The sequence below is a fragment of the Melospiza georgiana genome, chromosome 23, assembly GCF_028018845.1.
Source record: "Melospiza georgiana isolate bMelGeo1 chromosome 23, bMelGeo1.pri, whole genome shotgun sequence".
Taxonomy (NCBI): Eukaryota; Metazoa; Chordata; class Aves; order Passeriformes; family Passerellidae; genus Melospiza; species Melospiza georgiana.
This window is the reverse complement of record NC_080452.1, coordinates 6,632,582-6,658,440: the sequence shown is the minus strand read 5'-3', so window position 1 is coordinate 6,658,440 and position 25,859 is coordinate 6,632,582. Positions and strand designations below refer to the sequence as shown.

At 47.1% G+C, this 25,859-nt stretch overlaps 1 protein-coding gene across 2 annotated transcripts; it reads right to left on the bottom strand.

The window, feature by feature from the left end:
• Positions 1-3,499: 3,499 nt before the first annotated feature.
• TSPAN2 (tetraspanin 2) lies at positions 3,500-25,371 on the bottom strand. Of its 2 annotated transcripts, none has more exons than XM_058039935.1 (8): positions 25,257-25,371; positions 22,985-23,087; positions 10,677-10,774; positions 10,175-10,249; positions 9,568-9,669; positions 8,322-8,396; positions 7,506-7,589; positions 3,500-5,993 (listed from the first exon to the last, which is right to left on the bottom strand). In XM_058039935.1, exons 1-8 carry the CDS (start codon positions 25,323-25,325, stop codon positions 5,928-5,930), a joined length of 672 nt encoding a protein of 223 aa, XP_057895918.1. In that variant the 5' UTR covers positions 25,326-25,371; the 3' UTR covers positions 3,500-5,927. The 2 variants fall into 2 exon arrangements, with proteins under 2 accessions (XP_057895918.1, XP_057895919.1); XM_058039936.1 differs by lacking the exon at positions 3,500-5,993 and adding an exon at positions 6,003-7,386.
• Between the last annotated feature and the right edge of the window lie 488 nt (positions 25,372-25,859).

Sequence of the window (25,859 nt, the reverse complement as noted above, 5' to 3'; positions counted from 1 at the left end):
AGCATCTGCAGAAACAGTCCTACTTCTGTAAAACAAATCCCTTACACTTATGGTTTAAACAACCCACTTATAGCTAATTTTATAGCTGATTTTGTACAAGACTATTTCTAAAACTCTTCGGAGCAGGAGAGGTTAGTTACAATTAAATTACAAACACTTTCTGGTGGTGAGATTGAGGTATTCCCAGCCCTTTCTGTGTATCACACAGATGAGCTGTGGTCTCCAAAGCTCTCCAAGGAAGAGCTGCAACATGAACTGCTGCGCTCTTGTTGATGAAGAGCACAGGAGTGGTAGAAAAAACTTGGGAAATTGGTATTTACTGAACAAAGCAGCCCTTATGGGATGTGGTAAATGCCGAAGAAACAAAGTGTTCAGCTTTAAGATAGACCAGAGCTTTCTCAAGGTGTCTGGACTGTTAAAAATGTTATTTAGCACAGGAAAATATAATTCTGTTTACTCTTAAGCGGCACTTGTACTTAGCAAAACAAAAGAGGGTGCTTGGCTATTTACAGGATCAGCAGCACTGCTAAGTTATTGTAATGTCCTTTATGGCCTGACAGATTTGTCTTCAGTACAAACAAAATCCAGGTCTACTTTTATGGTTAATGCCTATAGAAAAATCATTGAGAGAAAATAACTAATGTGCCTTCTTTTACTCTTTAGAAAAACCCACACTGAGACGTTTGCGTTGTTCTAACACATCTATTTAACCATACACTTCCATGCCCTCCGAGGACTGTGTTAAGCAGTTTTCATGTTCAAGTTTAAGACCACCAAGCCCAGTGATAAATCCCTGTTCAGGTGATGATTCCTTTCATACAGTGTTTGTTACCTTCCGTTTATCCCAAGACGGTTTCCACACAACTCAGCGATGGATTTGCAGGCAATCCAAACATCCTCACGCAGGGTCCGTCCCTCAGCCCGGGTGGGGAGACCACGGAACGGGCTGGGGCTGGGGCTGGAGCCGGGGCTGGAGCCGCGGCGCCCCGGCCCGCTCAGGTGCTCGGAGAGGCACAAACCCGGACGCATTCACACGTGGAGCACGGAGAAGGAGAATCAGGAGAAGGAAAAGCAGAAGAAGGAGAAGCAGGAGAAGCAGCCCGCGCTACCCCCGGTTTCTGCGGCAAAAGGAGCGGCCCGCGCTCCGGACCCGCGGGGGCTGCAGCGACACCCCCGGCCCCCAGGGGGCGCTGTGCCGAGGGCTCTGAGGGCAGGCCCCGCCCGTACCGGCCGCTGCCCGCCGGGGCCGCCGCTGTTCCCTCACGTAAAGCAGCATGGGCGGCATTGGAGGGGCGGATTCTGCCCCTCTGCCCTGCTCAGGTGAGACCCCGCCTGCAGAGCCGCCTGAGCCCTGAGCGCCCAGCACAGGAAGCAGCAGGAGCCAGTCCAGAGGACCTAACGGGATGATTAGAGGGATAGAGCTGGGAAATTGGAATTGTCCAGCCTGGAGAAGAGAAACTTCGGGGTGACCTTATTGTGGCCTTCCAGTACCAGAAGGGAGACTACAAGGGGGAATGGCTTTACACAAACAGTAGGTTTAGATTGGATATTAGGAAGAAATCCTTCCCTGTGAGACCCTGGCACAGGGTCCCCAGAGCAGCTGAGGCTGCCCCGGGATCCCTGGAAATGTCCAAGGCCAGGTTGGACAGAGCTTGGAGCACCCTGGGAAGAGCTTTAAGGTCCCTTCCCGCCCAAACCATTCTGGGATTGTGGCACCGCCCCGCCGCAGTGCGAGCAGCCAATGGGGAGCGAGTATTGCCCACAGTGGGCGGGGCCTCACGGGCACGCGGGTCCCTGAGGGGAATTCCGGCGGTGCCGGGTTTGGATCCCGGCGGGTCCCGATCCCGATCTTAATCCCAGTCTCAGTCCCGATCCTAATCCCAATCCCATTCCCGATCCTAATCCCAGTCTCAGTCCCGATCCTAATCCCGGTCCCCAGCCCGGGGCCCTGCCTGCCTCGCTGGCCGAGGGCTGCCCCGTCACCTGGAGCCCACCCGGTGTCCTGGATGCCGTAGGTGAGGGGAGGCAGCCCCGCGGTGCCCTCAGGGCCTGGGGGGCTCTGGCCGCGCGGATCGAGTTCTCTCCGGGACTCGTTTATTCCAGGTTATTTTTATTAGGAAGTTGTTTCAAATTCAAGACACACAGCCGATAAAACACCACTTCGGAACACATCATAGGGAAGTGAAAGCGAGTTTCAGCCACAGAGTTAGGTTTGTTTTCTTTCAAAGCAAGAGGTAATTCTGCCACACATTTGGCAACATGAACCGAAATGCCAGTTCTGTCCAAAATCAGAATTTATGCTGTGCCACACACATTATCCTGGAGGTGGTTAGTGTTTTGGAGAACCTCGTGGCTGGAGCACCAATAGAGAGGAAAAAGATTGAAAAGCTTTATTTATGTACATTTTCTATGAACAGCATCCACTGCTGTTAATCCATAGCCTGCAAAGGCTGTGCAATACAGCATTTGAGGGCTTAAGACAACTCCATTTCTTTTTCAAGACACATGAAACGTGTTTTGTTATAAAACTATCAGTATCAAGACAAGTGAAATACTACTCTTCATTGTAGGGAAGTCACAGGGCTGAGCTTCATCAGCTGCTGTGTGATTTCTGAGAGGTACCAAAACTGGCTGAGGTTTCCCTGTGACAAAGGAAGCTCCCACTGAAATCAGTAACTTAGAAAAATTAGACAAGGGAAATGTGAATAAAGATGTTTAGAGACACAGTAAGGGCATCCACAACTTACATCTTTATGCTGTAGAACAAACTGACAGGAGAACAAGAAAATGTGTGTGATGTGCTTTCAAAGTTCTATCACCTGGAGGGTTCTGATATTTTGTCACTTTCCTCTGACACAGGTGCAAGGGACAGGATAAATGGATATTTTTGCTGACTTATGTAGCAGTAACTCTGAAAAAATACCTTCAGTTACTAAGATGCAGAGAAAACTGCAATTATATTAAGCACCTCACAACAGCAGGAAACTACAAAAGACCTTTATCCCTGGATTCTGTTAAAGGCACTAGTATATGAATAACATGTTGATTTCCAGCTTAATTTATACCAATAACTTAGAGAACTAAACCAGTAACAGGTATTGTCCTGTTCCTGGTATGCAGTGCAAGTATCCCCTAAACCTAAATAAATGCAACCCTAGAGCTTATGCAGGAATGCTCAGAAAATTGATGCTTTCTTTAGAGGAAGAAAAAAACAAATCACAAACCCAAAACACTTCAGCAGAAAGTTTGGTGGCTCGAGTCTGAATTCATAGAAAGTTTTTTCCACCACTTTTTCCTGTTTTTCTAAGGCACTGGGGTGGTTTTGTACTTCTGGGGGAGTGGAGGGATGGGGAAGCAACAGCAGGATCTGCAAGCTGCCTTGGCATTCAGTGCATCTCCAAGCAGGAGTGGGCATCTTCCAAGAAATCTTATTCAAGAAATAATAAATAAAAAGATAAACTCTGGTTCTGTCTGGTTCTGTCAAACTCTGCTATGAGTTTGAGGAATGTGTAGATGTGTTTAAAATGAATGGAACACTGTCATTATGAGGGGGAATGTAACACAAGGAAATTGCTTTATTTGCAGTCAGTTTCTATCCCTGTAGGACAACAGTTCTTGGAACCTGAACCACTGGCTCTGGTGCTGTTTTTACTGATTTTCCTGGAAAGCTGGCTTGTCCTGAGTGGCAACAATGACACTCCACAAGAGTTCCTTCTTTCTGCCAGTACTACCTTGGGACAACACACCCCAGCTGGGCACTACCCCCTCATCTCCTCAGAGCACAACCACTGCAGGGACAGTCTCAGGGACACTCTCAGGTACACCTGGAGCCAGGAAATTGCTTTGCTGCCTGCTGTGTAAAACTGATTTCTAAGGTTCAGCTTGAGACCCTCATGGGTTTGCTGCCACTGCTGTCTTGGGAACAAGCAGCAGATCAGGGCCCTGTTTCCTGTGCTGGTTCTTGCAGAATGAGGTTCCCAGGCCCTGTTTTTAATTAACATCCATTGCTAATCAGCTGTGACAGAGTGGCACAAGCCTCACTCTTTTCTGGTGTGTGATTTCATGTGTCCCTGCCAGCCCAAAGCCCAGCTCTTAGTGCAGTGCCACAGCTCGTGGTTGGATGGCTGGAAAAGAGAAATCCATGTCAGAGACAGCAAGATGTGCCAGCTAAACCAGAGACTTGGAGCAGCAGCACTACCCCAAGTCCTGAAGTGACAGAAAACTGATGGGAGTTTGAGTTTCTTTGGGGAATAAGAGATAAAAAATAAATAATAGATAAAGGGTGGTATATCCCACACAACAAATAACATATTTCCTGAAATCCCATTTTGTTCCATTGTGTTTCAGCAGAACAAGGAGCCCATGAATTGTAAATTCCAAGGCCTCTCAGACAATTGGGATGTGTAGTTTCACTGAACTTCTCCCCAGCATGGATGGAACAGCTGCATCAGGAATCTGAACTGGTGATCACTAGATCTGCTGCTATGGGGGTTTAATTAGCAAAAAGCTTTTCTCTGAAACTGTGAATTATCTCAAGTAAGCCAAAAATTAAGAGATCCTGAGCCTTTGATGTAACTTCTTTTTCTGGGGACAACCTTTCTCCCTTCTAGGCTGGTTCAAAAGGAACATTCTCTTATGAATAAATATGACAAATACAAAAATTAAAATCTAGAAAAAAACAATGTAAACGCAAGCCCTGAGGTATTTCAAGCACACAGTGTAATTTTTATTCCTGACAATCTAATTTATACCTATGCAACCTAAAGGTGCCAGTAAGAGAACTTACTGCATGGCTCTGTAAAAATGTCCCATCTTCCTTTCCTGCCTTCTGCCCCAGGAAGGGGCGAGAGGTTGAGGTAAGAGCCCCATGGAAGCTGTGATAGTCACAGAAGCAGAAACTGAGGATATTAAAGTGCTGTGTGTCTTTTTCTGACCGCTTTCACTCTTTGTTTGGCTTCCACAGGCCAGTTAGATTCTCCAGAGATCTGACAAGGGGCTGCTTGTCTGGACCTAGGCTCCACCCCTGCACCAGTCTGTAGCCACAGTGAGGCTTTTGGGACAAATGTGGATTTTAGTGGCCCCCTGAACTCACAGTTGGGTTTTTTGGTGTATCTCAGCCTAGCTTGGGAAGCTTAAGCACACTTTGCACTGCAGTTGGTCCCAAATGACTGCCTGGTCTTGCCAGCTTCCCACCTCCTTCCCCCTCTTCCTTTAGCCTGGATCTCCTTGGATGTGTTTTCTCCCCCAGAGCTTTCTGCATTTGCATGAAGGGTCCAGTCCTACCAAAAATAAACACCCAGTCTCTGCATGACAGTGAAGTCAGTGGGTCTACTCTTCAAGTTTGCTGGAGCAGACCCTTAGGCATTAATTGTTTTTTTAAATAAAGTACAATTTTATTAGTTCTGCTCTGTTTGGGCTTTGGAAAATAAAGTCACAACATGGATCATAGGTCTTTTTACAATTTGTGCCTCTGCTAATTCTTGGCACACAGGGGCTCAGTGTGAGGGGGCTCTGAGCACTGTGTCCCTGGGGGATGTGCACACACATCTGTTCCATCTGCAGATGTTTACCTGGGCAGCTGCTGCACATCCAGGGAACTGCTCACATCCAGAGGTGTTTGTAAGGAGACACATGCATGTGCTTACATGTGTAAACTCTTAATTGCACATATACAAACATTAAAAATCAAATTAGTCTTAGATGCACCTTTGCTCTTTTTTTCATTAAAAAGGACATTTTAAACCCTTTTTTTGTTCACTTGAGTTTTACTGTAACTAATACAATTCACCTGATCACCTAACGGGATATTTTCCTCTCAGTATGTTAAAACACTGATTAAAATGCATTACAATTATTAAATTGGGTAGAAGAGCACTTCTTGTAAGCTTAGTCTGGAACTCCTGGGGCAGAGTTGTGCAGTGACAGTTTTAGATCATTTCTCTCATGTTACGGATGGTACAGCACAGAACCATGCTGAAAATCATGCCAAAGATCTAGAAGAGAAGGGATGTGATTTAGGGATCCACTTACAAAACAGTTATAAAACAATTTTCATATCAGACAATCTGAAGGTCCCTATGGCAGAGTAGTGACTGCTTCCATCTACAAACCCCAAAACATCAGACAATAAACATGGAGGAGGTTTCACTGATTTTATCACACTGGTTTCACTGTTCTTTGTTCTGAACGGCCAGCCAAGGCACAACTGCCCCAAATATTAATGTTACTAACATCAATTTAAGTCACATAATAACTGGTGATAATAATATTGGTGGTATCCTGGTATTTCACTGGAGTGTTCTGAATTTCAGAATGCTTCTACATGGAATAGCACACACATTAGAGTGAGAGCAGAGGGTGATTGCAGAGCCCCCAGAGCTGGTGCTGAGCTCTGAACAGTTCCCATGCTCAAGTATAGTATAAGTATAAGACTATATACATTAAATCTAAACTCCCATTTGTGTCAGGGAACTTGGTCAGCACAGGGAATGACAAAAGCAGAGAACAGTGGGTGTTGCCAGAGCTCTGCTTTCTGCCACAGGTCAGTTCTCCAAAGCTGCTGCCTCCTGAGCCTGCACTGCTTAGGGTGTGAGATGGGCATTAAAGCACTGGGTTCGTGTCCCTAAGGATGGGCACAGCTGAGCCCTCACAGCCCAGCACGTGGCAGAAACAAGCACAGAGAAAGGTGCAGGTGCATTTCTGCTGCTGAAGGGGTCGTGGTCACTTCAGGACCTTCACTGTGTCTGAGGTGGGGACCCAAGGGGAGATGATCCCAGTTCTGGTGGGTCCTTGATGTTACTGATCTCTGTCCCACCCCCAGTGTATTTTTGAGTCCCTTCCTGTTTGATGCAAACCCCAGGATTGTTCAATATGCACAGCACGGTTTCTGTTACCTGCAGAAACCCTTCAGCTGCTTTTCAGTGTCCACTGTGAATGCCCTGCTCTTCCCAGCAGCTAAGGCAGTGTTTCTTTACTCATACTGTGGCTCCTCATGCTGCTGGTGTGACTCTGAAGGAAGTCATGGCACAACTGAGCTGGAAAAGCTTTGTGCTGAAGCCTGGGGAGCCCCAGCCTGCCGGTGCTGCTGTGTCCTTGGGACAGGGTGACATCTATTGGTCACAGCTCTAGTGGCTACTCTCTATTCCTCATGGAAACTAAGGAATGTGTCCTAAAGGACTGAAAGCATCAGACTGCAGTTGTTTTGGAATACAGGAAATGCTGCTACAGCTTTTTGCTTTTTAGTTTGGTTCATGTGCACTCTGCTCTCACAACAAAAGAAGATCACCATCACTTTGGAACCTGTCTAAGGACACAAAATGAACTTGAAAAGCACAGTCACAGAGCTCTGCTTGCACTGATGGGGGCAGTTCCCAGGGAGAAGACACACTGGAAGCAAGAAGAATTGAGGAGTCTCACCAGTTGCTGCAAAACACCTTCCACAAAGCTTTGAGTAGGGGAAGGGTACTGGGCTCAAGGAGAGAGACTGGAGAAATGGATTTACTCACTGTGATGCTAGCAATTGCAATTCCAACAATTCCAACTAGGCGCAGCTGAGTATCAATTACATTCTGAATTTCAGTCAGGCAGTTCTGTTAGAAACAAAATTAAAATATTTTTTAATGCCTGGAAATCTATATTTCAATCAATTCTATCAGCTGTTCTCACTGAGCAACAAATAAACACAAAAATATTAGTGCAGTCACCATCCTAATTCCTGCATCTAAACCTTGGGCTTTGCTGGATAATTTTCCAGCATCTTCCCTTTCCTGGTGAGGCATCTGTACCTCTTGCCTGGAGAGGCTGACACATGCAAGTAATTTTCTTACACTCAGTTTTCTCCCTAAATTTAAACTCCTTTATGTAACAGGCCATGCTAAATCAGGAGGTTTGGGGCTTCATTTTGACATTGAACTCACAAGCAGATTCCAGAAAAGACAGAAATGACAGAAATATCTTTCTTGACACCAGTGAAGTTTCTAGTCAGGAGGCTCCATGCATGACTAAGGTGGGCACTTGCTAAAATCCAGCCTCCATGGGGAATTTGGGATCCTGTTCTGTTCCCTCCTTCTCCCTTTTCCTTTCAGATGGTGCAATATTGTCTTGGCTACCACGGGATGCCACAAACATGTGTCATGACTGAGGGCATTATGACCTCCAGCTCAATTCTGCCTCCACTCTGCTCCATTTCATAAGGAATTTCATGCTGGAATTTGCAAGGTAAAAGGAACTTCTTCCTTTCTTTTACTTACAGAATGCCTCCAATTTTGGTAAAGAACTGACATGAAGAAGTGATTAGAACAAGCAGGACAGAGGACACTTGCCTTTGGCAGCTGGATGTTCTCTGGACAGGGCAATCCTGTTTGTTGTTCCACATTACCTTTACCACAGCACTGGAGCTGCATGAAACAGAGATGGAGGATCAAAGAGGGAAAACCACAGACCACATAATGAAAATCAGTTGTTATTTTGTCCTGGTTTAGGGACATATTTTCATACTGAAAGTGAGACAATAAATAACTAAAAAAAAAGAATCTGTACAGATAAAATAATAACCTTATTCTCTATATTTAAACTGCTGCTTCTGGTAGAGTTCCAACTGCGTGGGACAAAATTCTCAAAAATTAGTTTCAATTGTGTGAGGCCACAGCAAACAGCCACATTTGTATTAACAACAATGACCAGAAGAGATTTTTATTACAGTATTTCATAACAAAGCAAACAAGTGGATTTGGGAAAAGCAGATCCCTGGCTTACAAGAAAACAGGAGTTAAAGGGAGAATGCAGAAAGTTCAAATATCACATACAGAATTATGGGCAATGCATAAAAAGTACAGCAGAGAATGCTGGAATTTTATTTCTGACACAACATCGTGCTGGGTTTGGAGACAGTAATAAATCAGAGTTTCAGAGGGTTTGTTTTTCCTGTTTGCCTATCTCCCACAAAATGCTTGGAATTCCTCTTTGGGTCAGAAATAAGAGCTATGGGAGAAGGACAAAAGGGTCTGAGGTTGTGAAATGTTTGTTCTAAAGAACGTGGGAATTGCTGTAAGGAGCAGCAAAGCTTGGGCTTGCTCTCCATGGGAGGCAGTGTAGATCCAGGATGGACACAAACAGGATTACAGAAGTCACAGGTTGTAACTCTGATTCAGACATTCACTTTTTGGGTGGCCTGAACTGTGTCACACATGTGTGGTCTCTCACTGACTTGGTTCAGCCACACTGTAGGTCCTGGGACACAGGTCACATTTTCTCTGACTGATGCAGAGGGATGCAAACATTTCTCTCTCTGCATTTGCAAGTATTTATCTGTGGATTTCAATATCCACAAGGGTCATTTCTTCTGCACACACAGACCAGAAGCATCAGAAATTTCAAAGCCTGGCTAACTGCACTTTCAAATGTACAGATCCAAAACCCAGAATTCTGAGAGAGCCCTCACTGTTGTGAGCCTCTGGCTGGATTTGAAGTACATTCAGTTCTATTTTGGCATCCCTCAGAGGGAGGAATTCTGGATTCTAAAGGGGCAGTGGAGCAGTGGAGGGAGCTGTTGGGGTGAGGAGTACTCACAGCCACGTGGTAGCGATAGATGGTACTGTTGACCTTCCCCACTGGGTTTTTCATGTAGTCCTCATAAGCATCTTCATAGATTTTCTGGGCTTCCTGTATTGCCTGCAGAAATCAGACTTTCAGTGAGTTGCAAATCAGTCTCACCCCCCATCCAAGACTGTCACCTTGTGTTCTCAACCTCCAGGGCAAAAAGCTGTGCCTGGTAAACAGGTATGGTGACTCAAAAGCCAGGAGGGTTTGTGGCCTGGTGGCATTCAGAGGGTCAGAGTGTTCATAGGCTCTGTGTTTTGCTTAAACATTCTGAGTTGGGCAAGTTCAGTGCCTGAATTTGTTTGCCCTTCTCCCAGACAATGCCCTCGTTTCATACAGCTCCCCTTGATGTTCCCTCAAGGCTGAACCACACCTCCACCTTTTCCTGAACAGAGGAGGTAAAAACTTCATCCTGTTCCAAACTTGTGATAACACAAGCTGCCATTGGTTCCAGATAAGAATGTCAGAGAGTTTTGCAGGGAAAAGTCTGGAAAGTTTTCCTATGGAAGAGCCAGCTCAGTGGGCACTGGAATCCATAACTACCCCATCATTACATCAGAGGCTGTTTGCTACTTACCACTTTCTTGCCTATGAAGGCAAATACTCCAGCAGTGACCTCACCTGCAAATATCACCAACAGGCAAGCAAAGAACTGCAGAGGAAGGAGAGAATCTCACATGAGTGTGGCTTGTTCATGGGGGCTGCCAGCCAGCCCCTCATCCTCCCCAGGCCCCAACAGCCCACCCTGAACCAGAGCTCTGAGGGGGCTCTGCACAGGGCTGCCAAGGCAGATTCCTTGTCACATTCAAACAAAGGGGAAATGGCAAAGATGTGGCTCAGAGGGAGCTTCAGGAAAATCAGACAGTAATTCCAGGGAATAAATACATCACAAAGGACAAGGAAGGGCACCTCTGCACGTATGCCAGCTCTGCCATAGCGTGGTGGCTGCCGAGTCCAGAGACACTGGATTAGCCAATAAAAGGACATAAGACCTTTCAGGTGTTGGACTGTAAAGATCTTCCCATTAATGCTTTGGATGGTTTCACTGCAGAGCTCAGGCCCTGGAAAGATTTACTCACAGTTCCAATCAAGCACTGGGACTCCCGTGCTGCTCCACAGCACCCGAAAAATCCAACTGCTGCCATGATGGCCCCTGCTCCCACCAGCACATAGAGTCCTGTGGAAAACAGAGCCAGCAACAATTTCAGAAAGTTTCTCTCCCCAAAGTCTGCTACCTGCTTCATCAGCCCCACTCACTTACAGGTATAACAAAGTCTCTGACTTTCACAAAACTGGTTGCACAGAAAAGGTTCTCTGGCCACAGGGGGCGAGCAATACTTTCTTCAGAATTCTTGGAGAATTAAATAAGACAATTTGAGATTAGCTCAGTTGGTTAGAGCATGGTGCTAAAACCACCAGCTCTGCAGGTTTGATTCCTGGATGGGCCATTCACTTAGGAGTTGGACCTGATCATCCTTGCTGGTCCATCCCTTCCAACTGAGAATATTCTCTGACAAGAATCTGTGACTTTCACCTTCCTAGTTTGCTGTCCCAGGGACAGCTCAGTGCAGGAAGAACAAACCCCATACCATCCAGAACCCCTTACACCTCTGCAATAAACAATGTAAAGCAGAAAAGCCCAGCTTTGCCAGAGGGCTTATTCCTGGGAAACCTGGGGCTGGAAATGGGGGAACTGAAAGGAACATGGGAGATGGCAGCATACAGATCTAGGACCCCAAATGAAAGCTGACACTCTTATTCAACAGGTGTTCTGGTTTTGGTTTTATTTTTTGTAAGGGCTTTATCTAGGACAAAAGGAAATCAGAGTACAGAGTTTTTCTTTCCTCACTTGTGAATGTACAGTTTTTGATCTGTGTTTAGGTAACACTTGGGTTCCTGTGGGGTTCAGCTCCCACCAGGCCACAACCACGGGGCTGTGCCTTGGCTCTGGTACTGTTGGTGTAATTCTAGTCCTTGTCCTGTGCAGGATGCTGTGCCAAGCCACTGCTGGGGAAAGAGCTTCATCTTCCTCCTCCTCGTGTCCTTCTGGTGAGGGACGGGAGCTGCAGGCAGAGCGCACTAGAGGGCACAGTGAGCCTTGCTCCAGCCGGGACTGCCCGAGCTTCCACGGAGAGCCTTTAGTCTGCTCAGTTACCAGTGGAAACATTAATATAAAATCCAACCCAGGGTGAGCACAGCTGCTGGCATTTGCTGTTAGCAGGCCTTGTGTGACCTGGACTAGAAAAGCCTACAGATGACAGTTTGCAATTGCTAGGAAAATGTAAAACCAGTCAGTGTCTGAGTGCAGAGCTTCCATCCAGCTGCTCTGCCTCACTGCAGCCTGCTTGGGGAATGCCAACTCCTGCCTGCTGCCCATTCACTGCCACATCAGCCTTCAGTCCCTGTGTCTATCCCAGTTATGTGATCCTTGTCCTCCCCTCCCTCCTTCCTCCCGCCCCAGTTCCTGCTGAGAGAGACACTCTGATAAACAGCAATAAAACAAGTAATATGGCTTTGCCCTACTAACTGTAATGTACACAGTGCTGGGGGGATGCTGCTTGCTGCCTGTGTTGGCAGTTCTTATTCCGTGTTTTCTGGATTTTTAATGCTCAGCCACCTGTGACTTCCTGGGACTGAGCATTCTTCAGGCTGTACTTGCACACACACGCACAGCGCTGGTTTTTACTGGAGCACAAAGATATTTATGGCTCAGGGGAGAAAGGTGAGCCAGGCCTGGTGGAAGATGAATTGGAAAGGACAAAAAATCCTCGCTCAGGTGCAGAACCTGGTGCTTACCAGGCAAACACCAACGCTGCCATTTCCTGGGATCTCCGTGGTAACAAACAGTGTAATTACAAAGATGTTTCCTGCACGTATTCAGTGTGTCCCTCCCTGCTCCCTCCCTGCGCTTATCAGCCACTTAGCAAAGATAAATTGGAGTAAGGACACAGGAAAGGAGTCTTCCCGTTTCTTTTGGTTATTTGCAGCTAGGAAAGACAAAGCTCAGTGAGTCTAGGGGTGAGACCACTCTCAGGAATTTGCATTTGCGTTTGTCAGAGAAACAGCCTGAGCATTTCACTCGAATGACTCAGAGCTAAACCACTACCTCAGCGAGAACTTCCCTTTTAAGGCGTGTTACAGGAAGAACTCACAACACTCACTAAACAAAGCTGAGCCCCAAGCTGAGCCAGCCAGGAGTTAAAATCCACCTTCCTCCATCTTCTGCTCAGGAGAGTTCATCCCACTTTGTCCTTTCTCAGCCTGGGACTGCCACTTGGTGATACCCAGCTATTTCTAGATGGAAAATAATGTTGACACTTAAAATTTCCACAAAAATAATGATATTTTTACTTTTCTACTATATATACACACATATGTAATCTTTCATACAGGAATGTAACTTGTGATTTTGGGGTTGTCCTGAGGCCAGGACTTGGCCTTGGTTGATCCTTTTGGATCCCTTCCAATTTTGAATATTCCATGAGACACATGAAGAGTAGCTTGAAAAAAGTTAAAGGGGCCAAGTTACTGAGAGGTTTCCCAGCAGCCACATCCAGGGATGCTCAGTGGAAGGTGACTTCCAGGAAGGATGTCTGCCAGAGATGGAAATGTTATAATTTATGGCTTAAACATCTTCATAAGGGACTTTTGCCTCTTGTAGCAAAACTGTATTACAAAAGCTGCAGAGAAGACGACCACATCCTGACTGAGGCCCCACTTAACCCCTCTGTGCCTCCCCCCTTTTCTTTTTCTATTTCTTTTTCTTTCTCTTTGCCTCTTTTACTGTTAAATAAAATATATCAATTTCTTGGCACTAGCATCTAACCTCATTTGGTTTTAACAATATTTTTGGGTAGATTTGAACATTTCTTGGTTCGATCAGTTTTGTTCACAGACTTCATTTTCTTTGTGTTTAAACTGGTTTGTAACAATATCAAAGCTGTAGATGCAGAAGTGTCCTGGATGGTGTAAGTATGTAAGAAGGATCTGGTATTCCTTTTCCTAATGGAAATGTAGGCATGTTCACCTCAAATTCTTGATAAGAACAGACCTAAATTTAAAGTGAGACTCTCCAGAGAGAGAAAAACAAGCAAAGGGTGGCAATGACTGGCACAGAGCCCTTGGAATCCCAGCTTTAACTAAAGCCACCAAGCACTGAGAGCTGTCAGAGCCAGCAGTGCAAATCCAGATTTTGGTGGTTAATATCACACCTTTCCTTGCAATAGTAACCAGAGCCAGAAGTAGCTCAGCTCCACTAAAACCCATCCCTTCCTAAAAAGCAGGATGGAAAGCCTTAATCAGCTTCTATTCATCAGCACTTCCATTGTAAAACACAAAGCCTTGGCATGGCCTCCAGCTTGGCATCTACAGCACGGCGGGGAAACAAATAAAAGTCAGTTTATAGACACAGAACAGAACAGGTTTGAGAGCTACAAACTGACACAGAAAATTCACTGCAAAGCTCAACATGGCAGAAAGAAGTGTGTGAGTCAGGTCAGGACAGAGAGCTTGTTTAGGTGAGTGGAAAATGATGAGGAGACTCTCCAGCTGCAGCTTTTTGTGCAGCAGAAGGAAAAAAGCACAAGGTGGAAAGGAAGCAAAGATTTGTGGCCTTTGTGAATTCTTTCCTCTCACCTCTTCTCTTGTTGCCTCTGTTGATTTCCTGCAATTCTGCTCTTTGGTCTGTGTGTGCTCATGGAGAGGAGAGAGGGCTGGCACCTGACTGAGAGCAGGGAATGCAGAGAGCAGGAATGGCCCCAAGCTGGCCCCAGAGACAGAGCTCTGCCATCTGGGATTGCAGAATATTGGAATATTTACTCCACCTGCATTTGGGAGCCACAAACAGGTCGCTGTCAGCCCCTGAATGCAAATGGAGGAAGAGGCACGTTCCAAAGATGAAAATCCATGTGCCAATCTGACAGAAAATTGGTTGATTTAGGCAGCCACAGGCACTGATTACTGAGGGGGTTCTGGAGGAAATAGGGGCTTCTTTATAACCACAGAGAATGAAAAACAACGTGTCACAGGACTGGGGATTTTTGAACACAGCCTATTCTCTTAATTTTTTTAAAATGAGGAAATATTGAGGTTTTGGGGTGTGGTTTGTTTTTTTTTTGCTGTGCTGACCCCCCCACCCCCAGTTTTTTTATAGATGTGAAGAGAAATGAAGACTTCTCCTTTTAGCAGTGAGTCAAGTGAGAGAACACCTGATAACAAACTGATTTCCCTTCTGGCTGTAATGTACTGAGTGTAAGAGGGAAACCCCCTTTTTTTGCCATTGTTTTATTTTGCAAAGACAAATTTGGAAAGCCACAAAGCAGCAGCTTTTCTGTATATTTGATTTTTTTTGATTCATCCCATGGGGAAAATCATTCTTTCCTGAAAGGAAATTGTCAGATGGGGGTATTCCCTGTGAAAATTCCAACAGGAGGGATTCCCATTTTCTAGCAGACTCTGCTTTGCAATTACAAAGGGAATTAAAATGTTATCTGGCAGTCTCAGAGCATCCTGTGGTGAAAAATGGCAAATCCACAAGTCAGCAGGTCTCTGGATCAGCCTCAGTGCTCGTGGCACTCAGCTCTCCCTGTCTCCTCTGGAGATAAGGACACATCCATTCCTGGGCTGAACATGGAGACAGATCTGCAGGTCTGAAAAATCACCTTCAAAAGGATCAAGGGATCCTGGGTGTTGTTTCTGAGTGTACAAACCCTCTGTGATTAGCAGTGATACAGAATTCCATCTCTTTAGACCAGATAGGAGAGAAGGATGGGATTTTATAGCTGCAATATATTTTTATGTGTATCAAGAGTGAGGGAAGGATCAGCCTGGGATGGGAGAGATGTAATTTCAGACTCTGGAACAGAACCCACTCCCAGAGCTACTTTTGTTTGTTTGTTTGTTTTTCCCCAAGTCTTACTGAAGGTTTGAGGCACAAATCCCTGCCAAAGAGCAGGAGCAGACAAACACACCCTGTCTCTGTCTGGCTTTATTTCACATGGGTTTCTTGTTTACCTGGCTGCTATGGGCACTTTCCATTTGAAATAATTCTCCTTTTTTTTTTTTTTTTTTTTTTTTTTCCCCTCTCTTTTGGGCTGAGTAAATAACACTGAACAAACCCCCAACTGTTCCTACTCCACAGAGAGAACAAGCAGCTCTGTTCTGGGGGTGAGGGACCCAGCAGCAGCAACAGCAGAGCCCGGGACCCAGAGAGGGCTTGGAGGGATTTTCCTGGGGTTGTGAGTTCCTTGCAGCCCCAGAGGCAGATGAAACCCTCCAAGGAAGGACTGAGGCTCTCCTGCCCTTAGGAGAGCACCAAGGAACCTCAAGCACAGACATAGTCCTGGAAAATATGAGAAACACACGTAGGAGTTGGAAAAAAAAAAGTCCAGACAGGGACGGTTATGTGTGGCACCAAACTCAGCTCCTGAAACAGGATTGTTACGAGAAATTTCCATTGTATATTTATTTATAAAATACATTTACAGAACTGGAGAAAAGCTGCTGAGGCCTCTAAAGTGGCATGAATTTCTGGAGAAGTGGAACATACCCTTAATTTGAGCATAATGGATTTATCTGATTAAGTGTCTGGTGTGAATTCAGCAGAGATTTTGTGGTTAATCTTCCTGGAACCATTAGAGGCACCAGCCCAGTTTGGAGGCTACTGCTGATGCACAAATCCTGAATTTCAATTTAAAAGCAGCCTCATTGTAATGGAACATCCCAGTTCAGTTCTTCTCTTTCCCACAGAACACCAGTCCTTGTTACATATCTTGTTCACATGAACCCTAAATAATTATGACCAGATTCACTGGGGCAGTGCATTCCCAAAGCTGCTCCCAAAGCTGTTCCCAAAGGCTCTGTCAGGGCCCACCCCTCTGAACTCAGGTGTCACCTGTGCCAGCTGGAGCTGTCCTGCCCTGGCTGCTCTTCACAGACCCCAGGCAGTGGATTCTACCATTTAATGATGTGAAAAGTGTGGGAAAACTTCCTCACACGGGAGCTGTTCAGAGTGCACACTGTGGTCAGAAGCACATGGCCAAAAGTCTTGGTACTTTCTCTACTTTCACTTCATCCTTTTTGACTAGAACCACACAGAGCACTGCAAATGTACACAATGACATTAAGATTCCTTTCTTCAAATGTCCTGACGTTTATTTGCCTGTTTGGCTGCAGTAAGCAAAGCACTTTGTTGTCAAGAGCAACTGATAGTGAGTCTAAGATCATGTTCCTGTGTGGTTGTAGCTAATTTAGAGTCTGTCAGTGTTTGTACTGCTTACATTATCTGTTACCACTTGCATCACTTTGTTGACACTGTATTTCTTCTGCCTGTGTAATACTCAGTCATTTGGCATTCTGAAATCCTCTCGTGATTCTCTGCAATCCTCTCTAGATTAGGACACTCCATAATCCTGTGTGTGCATGAGCCAGCTCAATCCAAACCTTCCTGAAGATGTTTTTGAACTGACAAGCCCCATAAAGGAGCCTGAGGGCTTTTTGGTTGCTGGTTTGTTTGTTTTTTTTCCAGCAGACAGAACGCTTTCCTCTCAATGACTTCAAAGTGGACAGTGCAAACGTATTTACAGCTCTGTCAGAGCGAAACACAGCACAGGACATTTCCCTTACAGGAGCTGTAATGGGTTATACTGGTTTGCTTGTTATGTAGAAACTGCTTCAGAGCATGTAGAGCTCTCCTAAAGAGACTCAGTGTGAAAAAGGAGCCTGAGCAACCTTGGAGGGTGGGGTGCTGCTCCAAAGAGAGGAATCATGGAATGGTATGGGTTGGAAGGGTCCCTAAAGATGATGCAGTTCCAGCCCCTGTGACCGTGTTCACAGGGGTCTGAGGATGAGGGAGGAGATGAGGATCTGACTCCATGTTTCAGAAGGCTTGATTTATTATTTTATGATATATGTTATATTAAAACTATACTAAAAGAATAGAAGAAAGGATTTCATCAGAAGGCTGACTAAGAATAAAAAAAGAAAGAATGATAACAAAGGTTTGTGGCTAGGGCTCTCTGTCTGAGCCAGCTGACTGTGATTTGCCATTAATTAAAAACAGCCACATGAGACCAATCCCAGATGCACCTGTTGCATTCCACAGCAGCAGATAACCATTGTTCACATTTTGTTCCTGAGGCCTCACAGCTTCTCAGGAGGAAAAATCCTAAGAAAAGGATTTTTCAGAAAATCTCACGGCTACAAGCCCCCTGCCATGGGACACCTCACACTGTCCCAGGCTGCTCCCAGCCCTGTCCAGCCTGGCCTTGGGCACTGCCAGGGATGCAGGGGCAGCCCCAGCTGCTCTGGGCACCCTCTGGGGTTACACATTAATGTAACCAGCCACGTCCTGGGGGCATGCAGGGATGGGAAGCACCTTGATGCCCTTTTCCTTCCCACAGCACCAGTGACAGGTTTGTCCCCAGTCACCTGCAGGTGGCTCTTTGCAGAGAGCTCCCAGCGCTGCTGGGTGAGCTCTGGGCTGGGCCTGGGCACCCTGGGCAGAACAGGGACTCCTGGAGCCTGGAGCTCCCCGAGGGGCTCAGCAGTCACAGCAATGAGCAGCAACCACGGTGGCTTCCAGCTGCCTCGAGGGAGGAGAAGGAGATGGGGTAACTGCGGCCTTGGCTGCTGCTCTGGGGTGGGGCTGGCTGGGAGAAGCCACCCAGGAGGACAATTTAATGGGCAAAAAGCATAAAGTGCATTATCATGCTTAAGTGATTAAAAAAAAAAAAAGCCTCCTGAACCTCAGCATCTTGCAAATATGCAGCAATCACCCTGAGGCAGACGGACGCATTGTCACATTAGGCTAAATTAGCTTGTTTGGTGAGAATTGCCTTTATTCTTGCCTTTATTCTGTCAGGAGAAATGCTAACTCTTAGGAACTGCTGCAAGGTTTTGTAATCCACAACAGAGACCAAAGACCTTGGAACAACTTTCATTTTTAGTAAGGTTTTCTCAGGGGGTGGTAGTGGTGGTGTCATGTTTTTAAAGTGAATTTCCAGTGAGCAGCTTCCGTTTTCCACTCAGGGCCACTATCAGCCTTTTCTCTTTAAGCCACTCTTCCTGAGCAACAGAAAAAAGAAAGCTGCACACAGATGATAGGAAGAAAGACAATTTCATTGCTGAAGTCTTAAGTACAGACTAAAAGCCTCTCCAATACATGATGGCAGGATCATTTAATGCTCTTCTTGTGGCTGCACATCTCTTCACAGGGCCTGCTTTGCCAACAGCTCTCATTTTAAAGGCTGGTAGAGTTTGAGAGGTGCTGGATTTAGCAGAGAAAATCCTGTTGACTAAGGGTATAGTGCTTGACTCCAAAATACATGAATAGAACTTGAACAAAGTGAGGCACAGGAGCAGAGAACTGCAGTCCACATGGATGGAACTCCAGCCAGCTCCTGTTTGTATGGGCATCCACTGCTATGGAGAAAAGCTCCTAATATCCTTCAGCTCCAGACATGACTTCATACCCTAAGGCACGCTCCATCCACGTACCTTTCAAAGCCAGCAGCATCACTCCTGCTCTCACCCCAAGGAAAAGCCACTATCACCCTAAAACTTTTGTCCACAGCTGTTTTGGCCCTGATGGATGCCTGGACCACAGATTGGATCATGAGACTGAAACAAAGAGAACAGAACAGAGCATAGGAGGGTTGTGAGCTCTGGCTGTGCAGGAGGAGCAACATTTCAGGGCTGAGAAAGAGCCACCCAGACTGATGTGTTTGCATTCATCAGGTTTTGTTACCATTCCTGAGGGGGTTTGTTGAGTACACACACTTCACTTTTATTGGTGCTGGCAGGGATGGGACCCTCTGCACTTCATTTCTGAGGAATACAGAGTTTGTCCTGCTGGTTGCCCTTTGTCCACGAAAAGCAGAGATGGAAGAACTGAAACTGGTCCTTAAAAAGTCCCCATGTCAATTTTTGCTTTACAAGCACTCTACTTGCACTCAGCAGCACTTGGTCTGTACTACTGTGCTTCAGTTTTTCTTAAAATTAAGACCAGCAGTACTACAAGAAATTAATTAATTGTGAGACAGCAATGCTGACACCCTGGGTTCCCACAAGCATCTGACTTCCTTCTGACTCTTGCAGACCTTCCTGCCCAGTAAAAAATTTCCCAGTCTTGGTACAGGAGTCTCCATAAGGATGAGCAATCTGAGGGAATTCCCGAAATTCCACAGATCTTTTCTCCATTTGATCTGTGCAGTGCCACAGACAACTCAGATAAAAAGGTATCTGCCAGCTATTGTCCTTTGATGAAATTATCCTTTCTTTTTCATTTTTTTTCTTTCTCAAGAGAGGGATCTGTGAACTCTACCAGAGCTGAACTGCAGTTGAACAGGGAAGCCACAGTTTTGCTTCATCACTTGAAGCAGAGGCACAAAAACTGCACTGTGAGATGGAGTAACATAAAAATGTATCCCATTGTAGAGGGAACTGGGAACTGCAGGGAGAGGATGCCCAATTTTAGGAGCCTCCAGGTGTAAGATGTGTCTGGTAAAATGGTTGGAGGCTGTGTGGGTCAAAGTGCTCCAATTCCAACCTTTTCTGTTGTAGGTTTTTCACTGCAAACTGCAGTGGGGAATATGGATCCCCAAACACAAAACCACAAGCAACAGAAAGCTAGGAACACATATGTGCTTGCCCACAGCACTGCTGCCTGTAAGCTGTTCTCCAACCAACAAAAACATCTCAGTGGCTGGAAAAGATGAACAGGCCTGGTTGCCAAGTCATGGCCTGAACTATTCCAGGGGCAGAAAAGACAGCTGGGCTGCTGGTAAAGAACAGGGCTATTTAAGGAGACTCACTCTGGCCTAATGGAAAATGCAAGGATAGAATTATCAATTATTTTACACTAACCCAACATTTCAGATCCAGGAAAAAAACAATCACAAGGAAGGAGAAGAGAGAAGCTGGTTAGAGTCGGCTGGCAGCTCAGTCCAGGTACAGAAAGAGCAGAATGTGCTGCCCTTTAGAAGAAAGAAAATGAACTGTTTTTCAGAAGATGGTGATTGTGGAGTGTTTCAATGCACCTGCACTGTTGTTCCAAGCGCTGGCACAAAGTTGATGTGATCCCAGGGCCTTGGGTTATCACAAGGAGCCACAAATGCCATCAGTGGAACTGAGATAAAGAAATTCTTTTTGGATGTATAGCTATATGCTGATATTTTAAGTCATACTGCTGATCTGCTTGCTCTTTCAGCCCTCAGGGCAGCTGCTCCTGGTGTGCTGCACAGTGTTCCATATTAAGAATTCCTATGCAAAGCCCTGGCTGCCACCCAGGAAGCATGTTAGAGAGCAAACACACAGAGCCAAATAAACAACAGTCCCAGACACTCTGAGAAAGGCCCGATACACAACTGCCAGGGGGGACTCCGAGCTGAAATCTCCTCGAGAGGGAAAGCTCTTCAGCATGACCTTCAAATGCAGCTTTGTCTGCTGCAAACCCACTGAAACTGAACTTTTCCCTGTTCTTTCACCATGGCCCTGGCCCCAGAGTGTTGACAGCCCCAGCACAGCCATCAGATGCTCAGGGGTCACAGCATTTAGCAGGGTTTGTAAGGAGGGAAGGAGACAGCAGAAAACTCTTTGGTTTTCTTTCATAGGAATGCTCTGTTCAGTGCCTGTTACAGAAAAGGGCAAAACTTCACTTGAGAATTTAGTCCAAAGTGTAAGTTTGAAAGAATTCTGAAATCTCTGTGCCCTGTTCCTCAGCACTTCCTCTCACAGTTACACATTTCAACAGGCAGCTCTATAAATACGTGTGGCAGCCCAAAAGCTGAATGTCATGGTGTCTGATGAAACTTTTACAAGAACATTCCTCAGGACTTCCCAAAATTAACAACTTTGAACAACTTTTGTAATTTCTATTCAGGGCAGAAGCAGACTACATCTTTTGGAGATTTCAATACACATGCAACAAAAAATATCTTGTTTACACTGTGTGTTCCAGGCCGTACTGGAGTTTTGGTGCTTATTCACAGTACAGGATGTAGCAATTTCTGCCTTCCAGCAGCACGTGATTTTGAAGGCCAGAACATCCTTTTGTCTTGTTTGCTCTCCTGGGACAAACATAAGTGGATCAGGGAGGGAAGCACAGGGAATTCAGCAGGTATAAAGTGGAGCTGGAAATGAAGTTGGTGATCTAATGTGCTGCTGTCATAGCAGCTCAGATGTAAGAGAAAAAGCAAATCATAACTTCCTGGCTCTCTGTGTCAGTGGAGGTGCTGCAGCGTGTTTTACAGTAACCCTCAGGTCCCAAACAATGTTTTCATCTGAATGGTTTTATTCAGCCTCACAAAATCCCAGGGAAACACTGCTGAACATCACATTCTCCCCATTCATTCCCATGGCTGCAGTTCTGTGCCTCTGGCCTGGCTGCAGATGTTAAAGAAACCTGGGCCTGGGGCTGTGGTGGGTCTGAGTCAGCCTCCACTGAGAGCATTGGGGTATTTAAGGCAACTGCACAATCCTGGAGTGACAGGTAACTGCTGGAGGACACCTCTGTCACCTCCCAGAGCCTCCACCCTGCCACAGTGGCTTGATGGCCAGGGCAGGACTGGGTATTCACTCACACTTGGCATTTGTAGATGGCAAAAATGTTTGCACCAATGGGATTTTATTGGGTCCATCTCTAGGGGTGATGTATTAAACAGAAAAAATCCAATTTTTCTGGTATAAAAATATGTGACAGTTACCAATGACAGAGAGCTGCAGTTGCTGGCAGTCCCAGACAGCTGCTATTTAAGGGTATCTATAAATATGAAGCACAGGTCCCAAAAACCCACCTGGAGATCCCAGGGAGAAAAAGTTATCTTAAATGCTAAAAACAGATGTGACTAATCCCAGTTCTGTGGGCACAGGAACTAGCTGATGCCTGCCCAGGTTGGACAAACAGCTCCTGAGATGACTGAACACCAGGTAATATCACTGTTCAGCTGGGGAAGGATTTGCTTTGGCACTTTGGTCCCACTGAGGCCTCCACATGGAGAATTGCTGAGCAGAATTTTGCTGCTGTCCTGGTTCTGGGAACCTTCTGAAAGGACACTTGTTTTGTTGGCTGGCAGCTGCACACAAAACTCTGGAGGGATATATTGGTGAGCCCCACAAGTGTCTGACCTGTCTCGCCTTCTATTCTGAGAGTATTAGCACAATTCACTTAGGGTATGAGGGGACTGGATCAAATCCAGGAGAGGAGATTAGTTAGGGCTAAGGAAGTGGCTGTCAAGCAGAGAAAGGTCAGAAGCCATCACACACATGGCACACAGCACCAGAACATCCACTTTTGTGTAGGTCAGCCCAGAAATTACTGACCAAGGTGTGTCACCTGCCCCAGCACGCAACCAACCCTGGAGGCTGCTGCCCTCCCAGCACTGTCACTTACCCATGAAGAAAAGTTCTGGGGACTTCTTGTCTGTAGCAAACTCAGCCATGGGCCCACCAAAGCGCAGCCACAGCCCGAAGGCAATGACAGCCAGTCCTGCCAGCTGCAACACAAACACAGCAGTCAGGGCTGCAGTGACAAAGGCTGCAGAGCATCACAGCAGTGTCCTGGCACCTTGTGCTTTCTTGGAATCCCACAGCTCAGAACTGCACTGTCAGAAAATTCATGCAGCACTTGCCAGGGTCTGAAACAACAAATTACTATTACAGTGCAATGTAGTTCTTTCTTTCAGCTCCTCAGTGCAGTGGTGCTTCTGAACTTACTAGAGACTCCCAAACCTTGTCAGTCATTTAATTATCAAAACTGGGCCTGAATTGTCATGAGGAATGGAGTGGGGCAGGGGACCCCCACCAAAACTAGGAGGTACAAGGATTGTTACTGGGTAGATATCTTGGATCACAGAAATTACAAACCAGTGACAGATGCTGTCAAATGCAAGGAAAAATTCCCTTTAATGTGAACAAGACCAGGTCACAAAGGAGTGTCACAGCGTGTTGTTTGAGGGAAAAGATCTACAGTCAGAGGTTTCAGCCCCACCACGTGCCAGACAGATCATCAGCCTGCCAGGCAGTGCTGTGTGTCCTGGCAGAGAACTCCAGCACCCCTCAGGAGCAGAGCTGTGTGTCCTGCAGGAGCTCCAGCACCCTCAGGAGCAGAGCTGTGTGTCCTACAGGAGCTCCAGCATCCCTCAGGAGCAGAGCTGTGTGTCCTACAGGAGCTCCAGCACCCTCAGGAGCAGAGCTGTGTGTCCTGGCAGACAATTCCAGCATCCCTCAGGAGCAGAGCTGTGTGTCCTGCAGGCACCTCCAGCACCCTCAGGAGCAGAGCTGTGGGTCCTGCAGGCAGCTCTAACATCCCTCAGGAGCAGAGCTGTGTGTCCTGAGGAGCAGAGCTGTGTGTCCTGCAGGAACCTCCAGCACCCCCAGGACCAGGCACAGTGTCCTGCTGCTGTCCAGGCCCAGATTCTCAGCCTGTGGCACCTGCACATCCTGGACAAGGCTCACAAGCACCTGCTGCTTCCCATGTGGGTGCCAGCCTGGCACAGTGCTCCCCTGACCTGTCCTGCATTCCCTGGCACTCGATCCATTGGCACAGCTCCACAAGCCAAGAGAGCAGGCAGTTGTACAGCTGCAGAGCTCAGGATCACAGCTTTCCTCACAGATGTGTCCTAGCAGAGGGTGAGGGTCCCCTGCCACCCTGTCACAGCATGGGGACCTCCCTGCTGCCAGCCTTGGCCTGCCAGGGCCTCTCCAGGCTGTAGAGTGCCCCTGGCACTTCGGGGTGAATGTCCCAGCCAGCTGAGATGGTTCCTTCCATCTCAGCGAAACGGCAGATAACAAAACACAGTACTTGTCACTTTTGAGAAACAAATAACACAAAGCTTTGTCCTTCTGCTGCCCTGCAGCTGCAGCTGGGCAGCAATCACACTGCCCCTCCAGCTCGAGCACAGCAGCACTGTGTCCCCGGAGCATGCAGCGCTGTCACCACGAGGGAACAGCCTTTGGTTTAACTGTGCTTCAAGCATAAAGGAGACAAAAGCCCAAAACTGCTTGGTCCAGAGAGGCTGAACAGGATGACTTTGTGGCTTCTTTTAAAAAGACCCCAGTGAATCAGAAGGAAAGAAAAAGACATTTAAGAAGATAACATTGCTGATTGTTTTCTGGAAAGCTGAAGGGAGAACAGTGCACGAGGGAAAGTGAGAGAAGAGAAAGCGTGAATTCAGCTGGTGGAACTGTGAGACTATTGAAAAGGTGCAGTGAGGAGAGAATGGACACAGCATTCCCTAAACCTCTTGGGGCGATGCGAGGACTCTGTTTTAGGATGATCTTGTAGCAGCTGTTTTCTCCCTTATTAAAATGGTATTAGTAAAAAGCACCGTGATGGTGTAAAATGTTCTGCTCGCCGCACTGTGCTGGGGGAACCTCTCCCAGCCTCCTCCTGCAGCCGCGTGGTTGCCGGGGCAATGATCGCTGCTTTAAACGATCAGTTCAGACAGATGCTGTCTCCGCTCAGCAATGCCATCTCACCCCGAGCCGGCGCTTCATTTCCCCGGCAGAGCCGCATCTCCCTGGGAAAGAGCAGCAGCCGGGAGCGCAGCCTCATCTCGGGCAGCCGCTCCCGCAGGGCTGCCCGGAGGGAGCCGCGCCCGTTCCACCCCCGGCACCCCCGGCACCTGCAGCAGGTGCCCGGCCCCGTTCCGCCCCGCGCTCACCCAGAAGGTCAGGTTGAAGATGAAGAGCAGGATCTTGACGCAGCGCATCCCTCCATAGCCCACGCCCATGGCGGGCGCTCCGGCAGCAGCTCAGCCGCGGCTCGGCCCGACTCCGGCGGGGCGGCCCCGGGGGCAGGTGCGGGGCCGGGCGGATCCGCCGACCTGGGCCCGCCCCGGGGCGGACTTTGTGCCCGGCGCCGTGCCCGGCGCTTCCCGCGGCCGCGGCTGCCCGGGCGGGGCACAGGCGGGGCCGGGCACCCCTGGCCCCCGCGCTCGGTGCAATCCCTCCGTGTGTGTCTCCCGAAGGCGCTCGGATCCTGCAGATGCTGCCCGCAAAATTACAGGCAGGAGCAAGAACGTGATGTGGTTAAACTTGCCTTGGTTCATGGCCGTAGCGAAGAGCCCCTCGAGTTCATTTTCCAATCATTTATTTGTTCTCTAATTTGACCCCAAAATGCTGGCTCTGCTGTCAAAATCTTAAAGCTTTCTCATCTTATTTTTTTCCAGCTGCTCCTTTGAGGTCTCCAGGAACTCTGAGTCCAAAGTTGCCTGTGGGGCTTTGAGACAGGGGAGCAGGAGGTAAGGTTGTGTCTCTGGAAAAGG

Excerpts from the sequence above, each read along its gene's own strand:
- TSPAN2 (XM_058039935.1), bottom strand. The coding sequence starts at position 25,325 with ATGGGCGTGGGCTATGGAGGGATGCGCTGCGTCAAGATCCTGCTCTTC. Across the intron at positions 10,250-10,676 it reads CCCAGTGCTTGATTGGAACT|TTCTTTGCTTGCCTGTTGGT; the intron begins GTGAGTAAATCT and ends CTTCCTCTGCAG. Across the intron at positions 8,397-9,567 it reads TCTATCGCTACCACGTGGCT|CTCCAGTGCTGTGGTAAAGG; the intron begins GTGAGTACTCCT and ends TGTTTCATGCAG.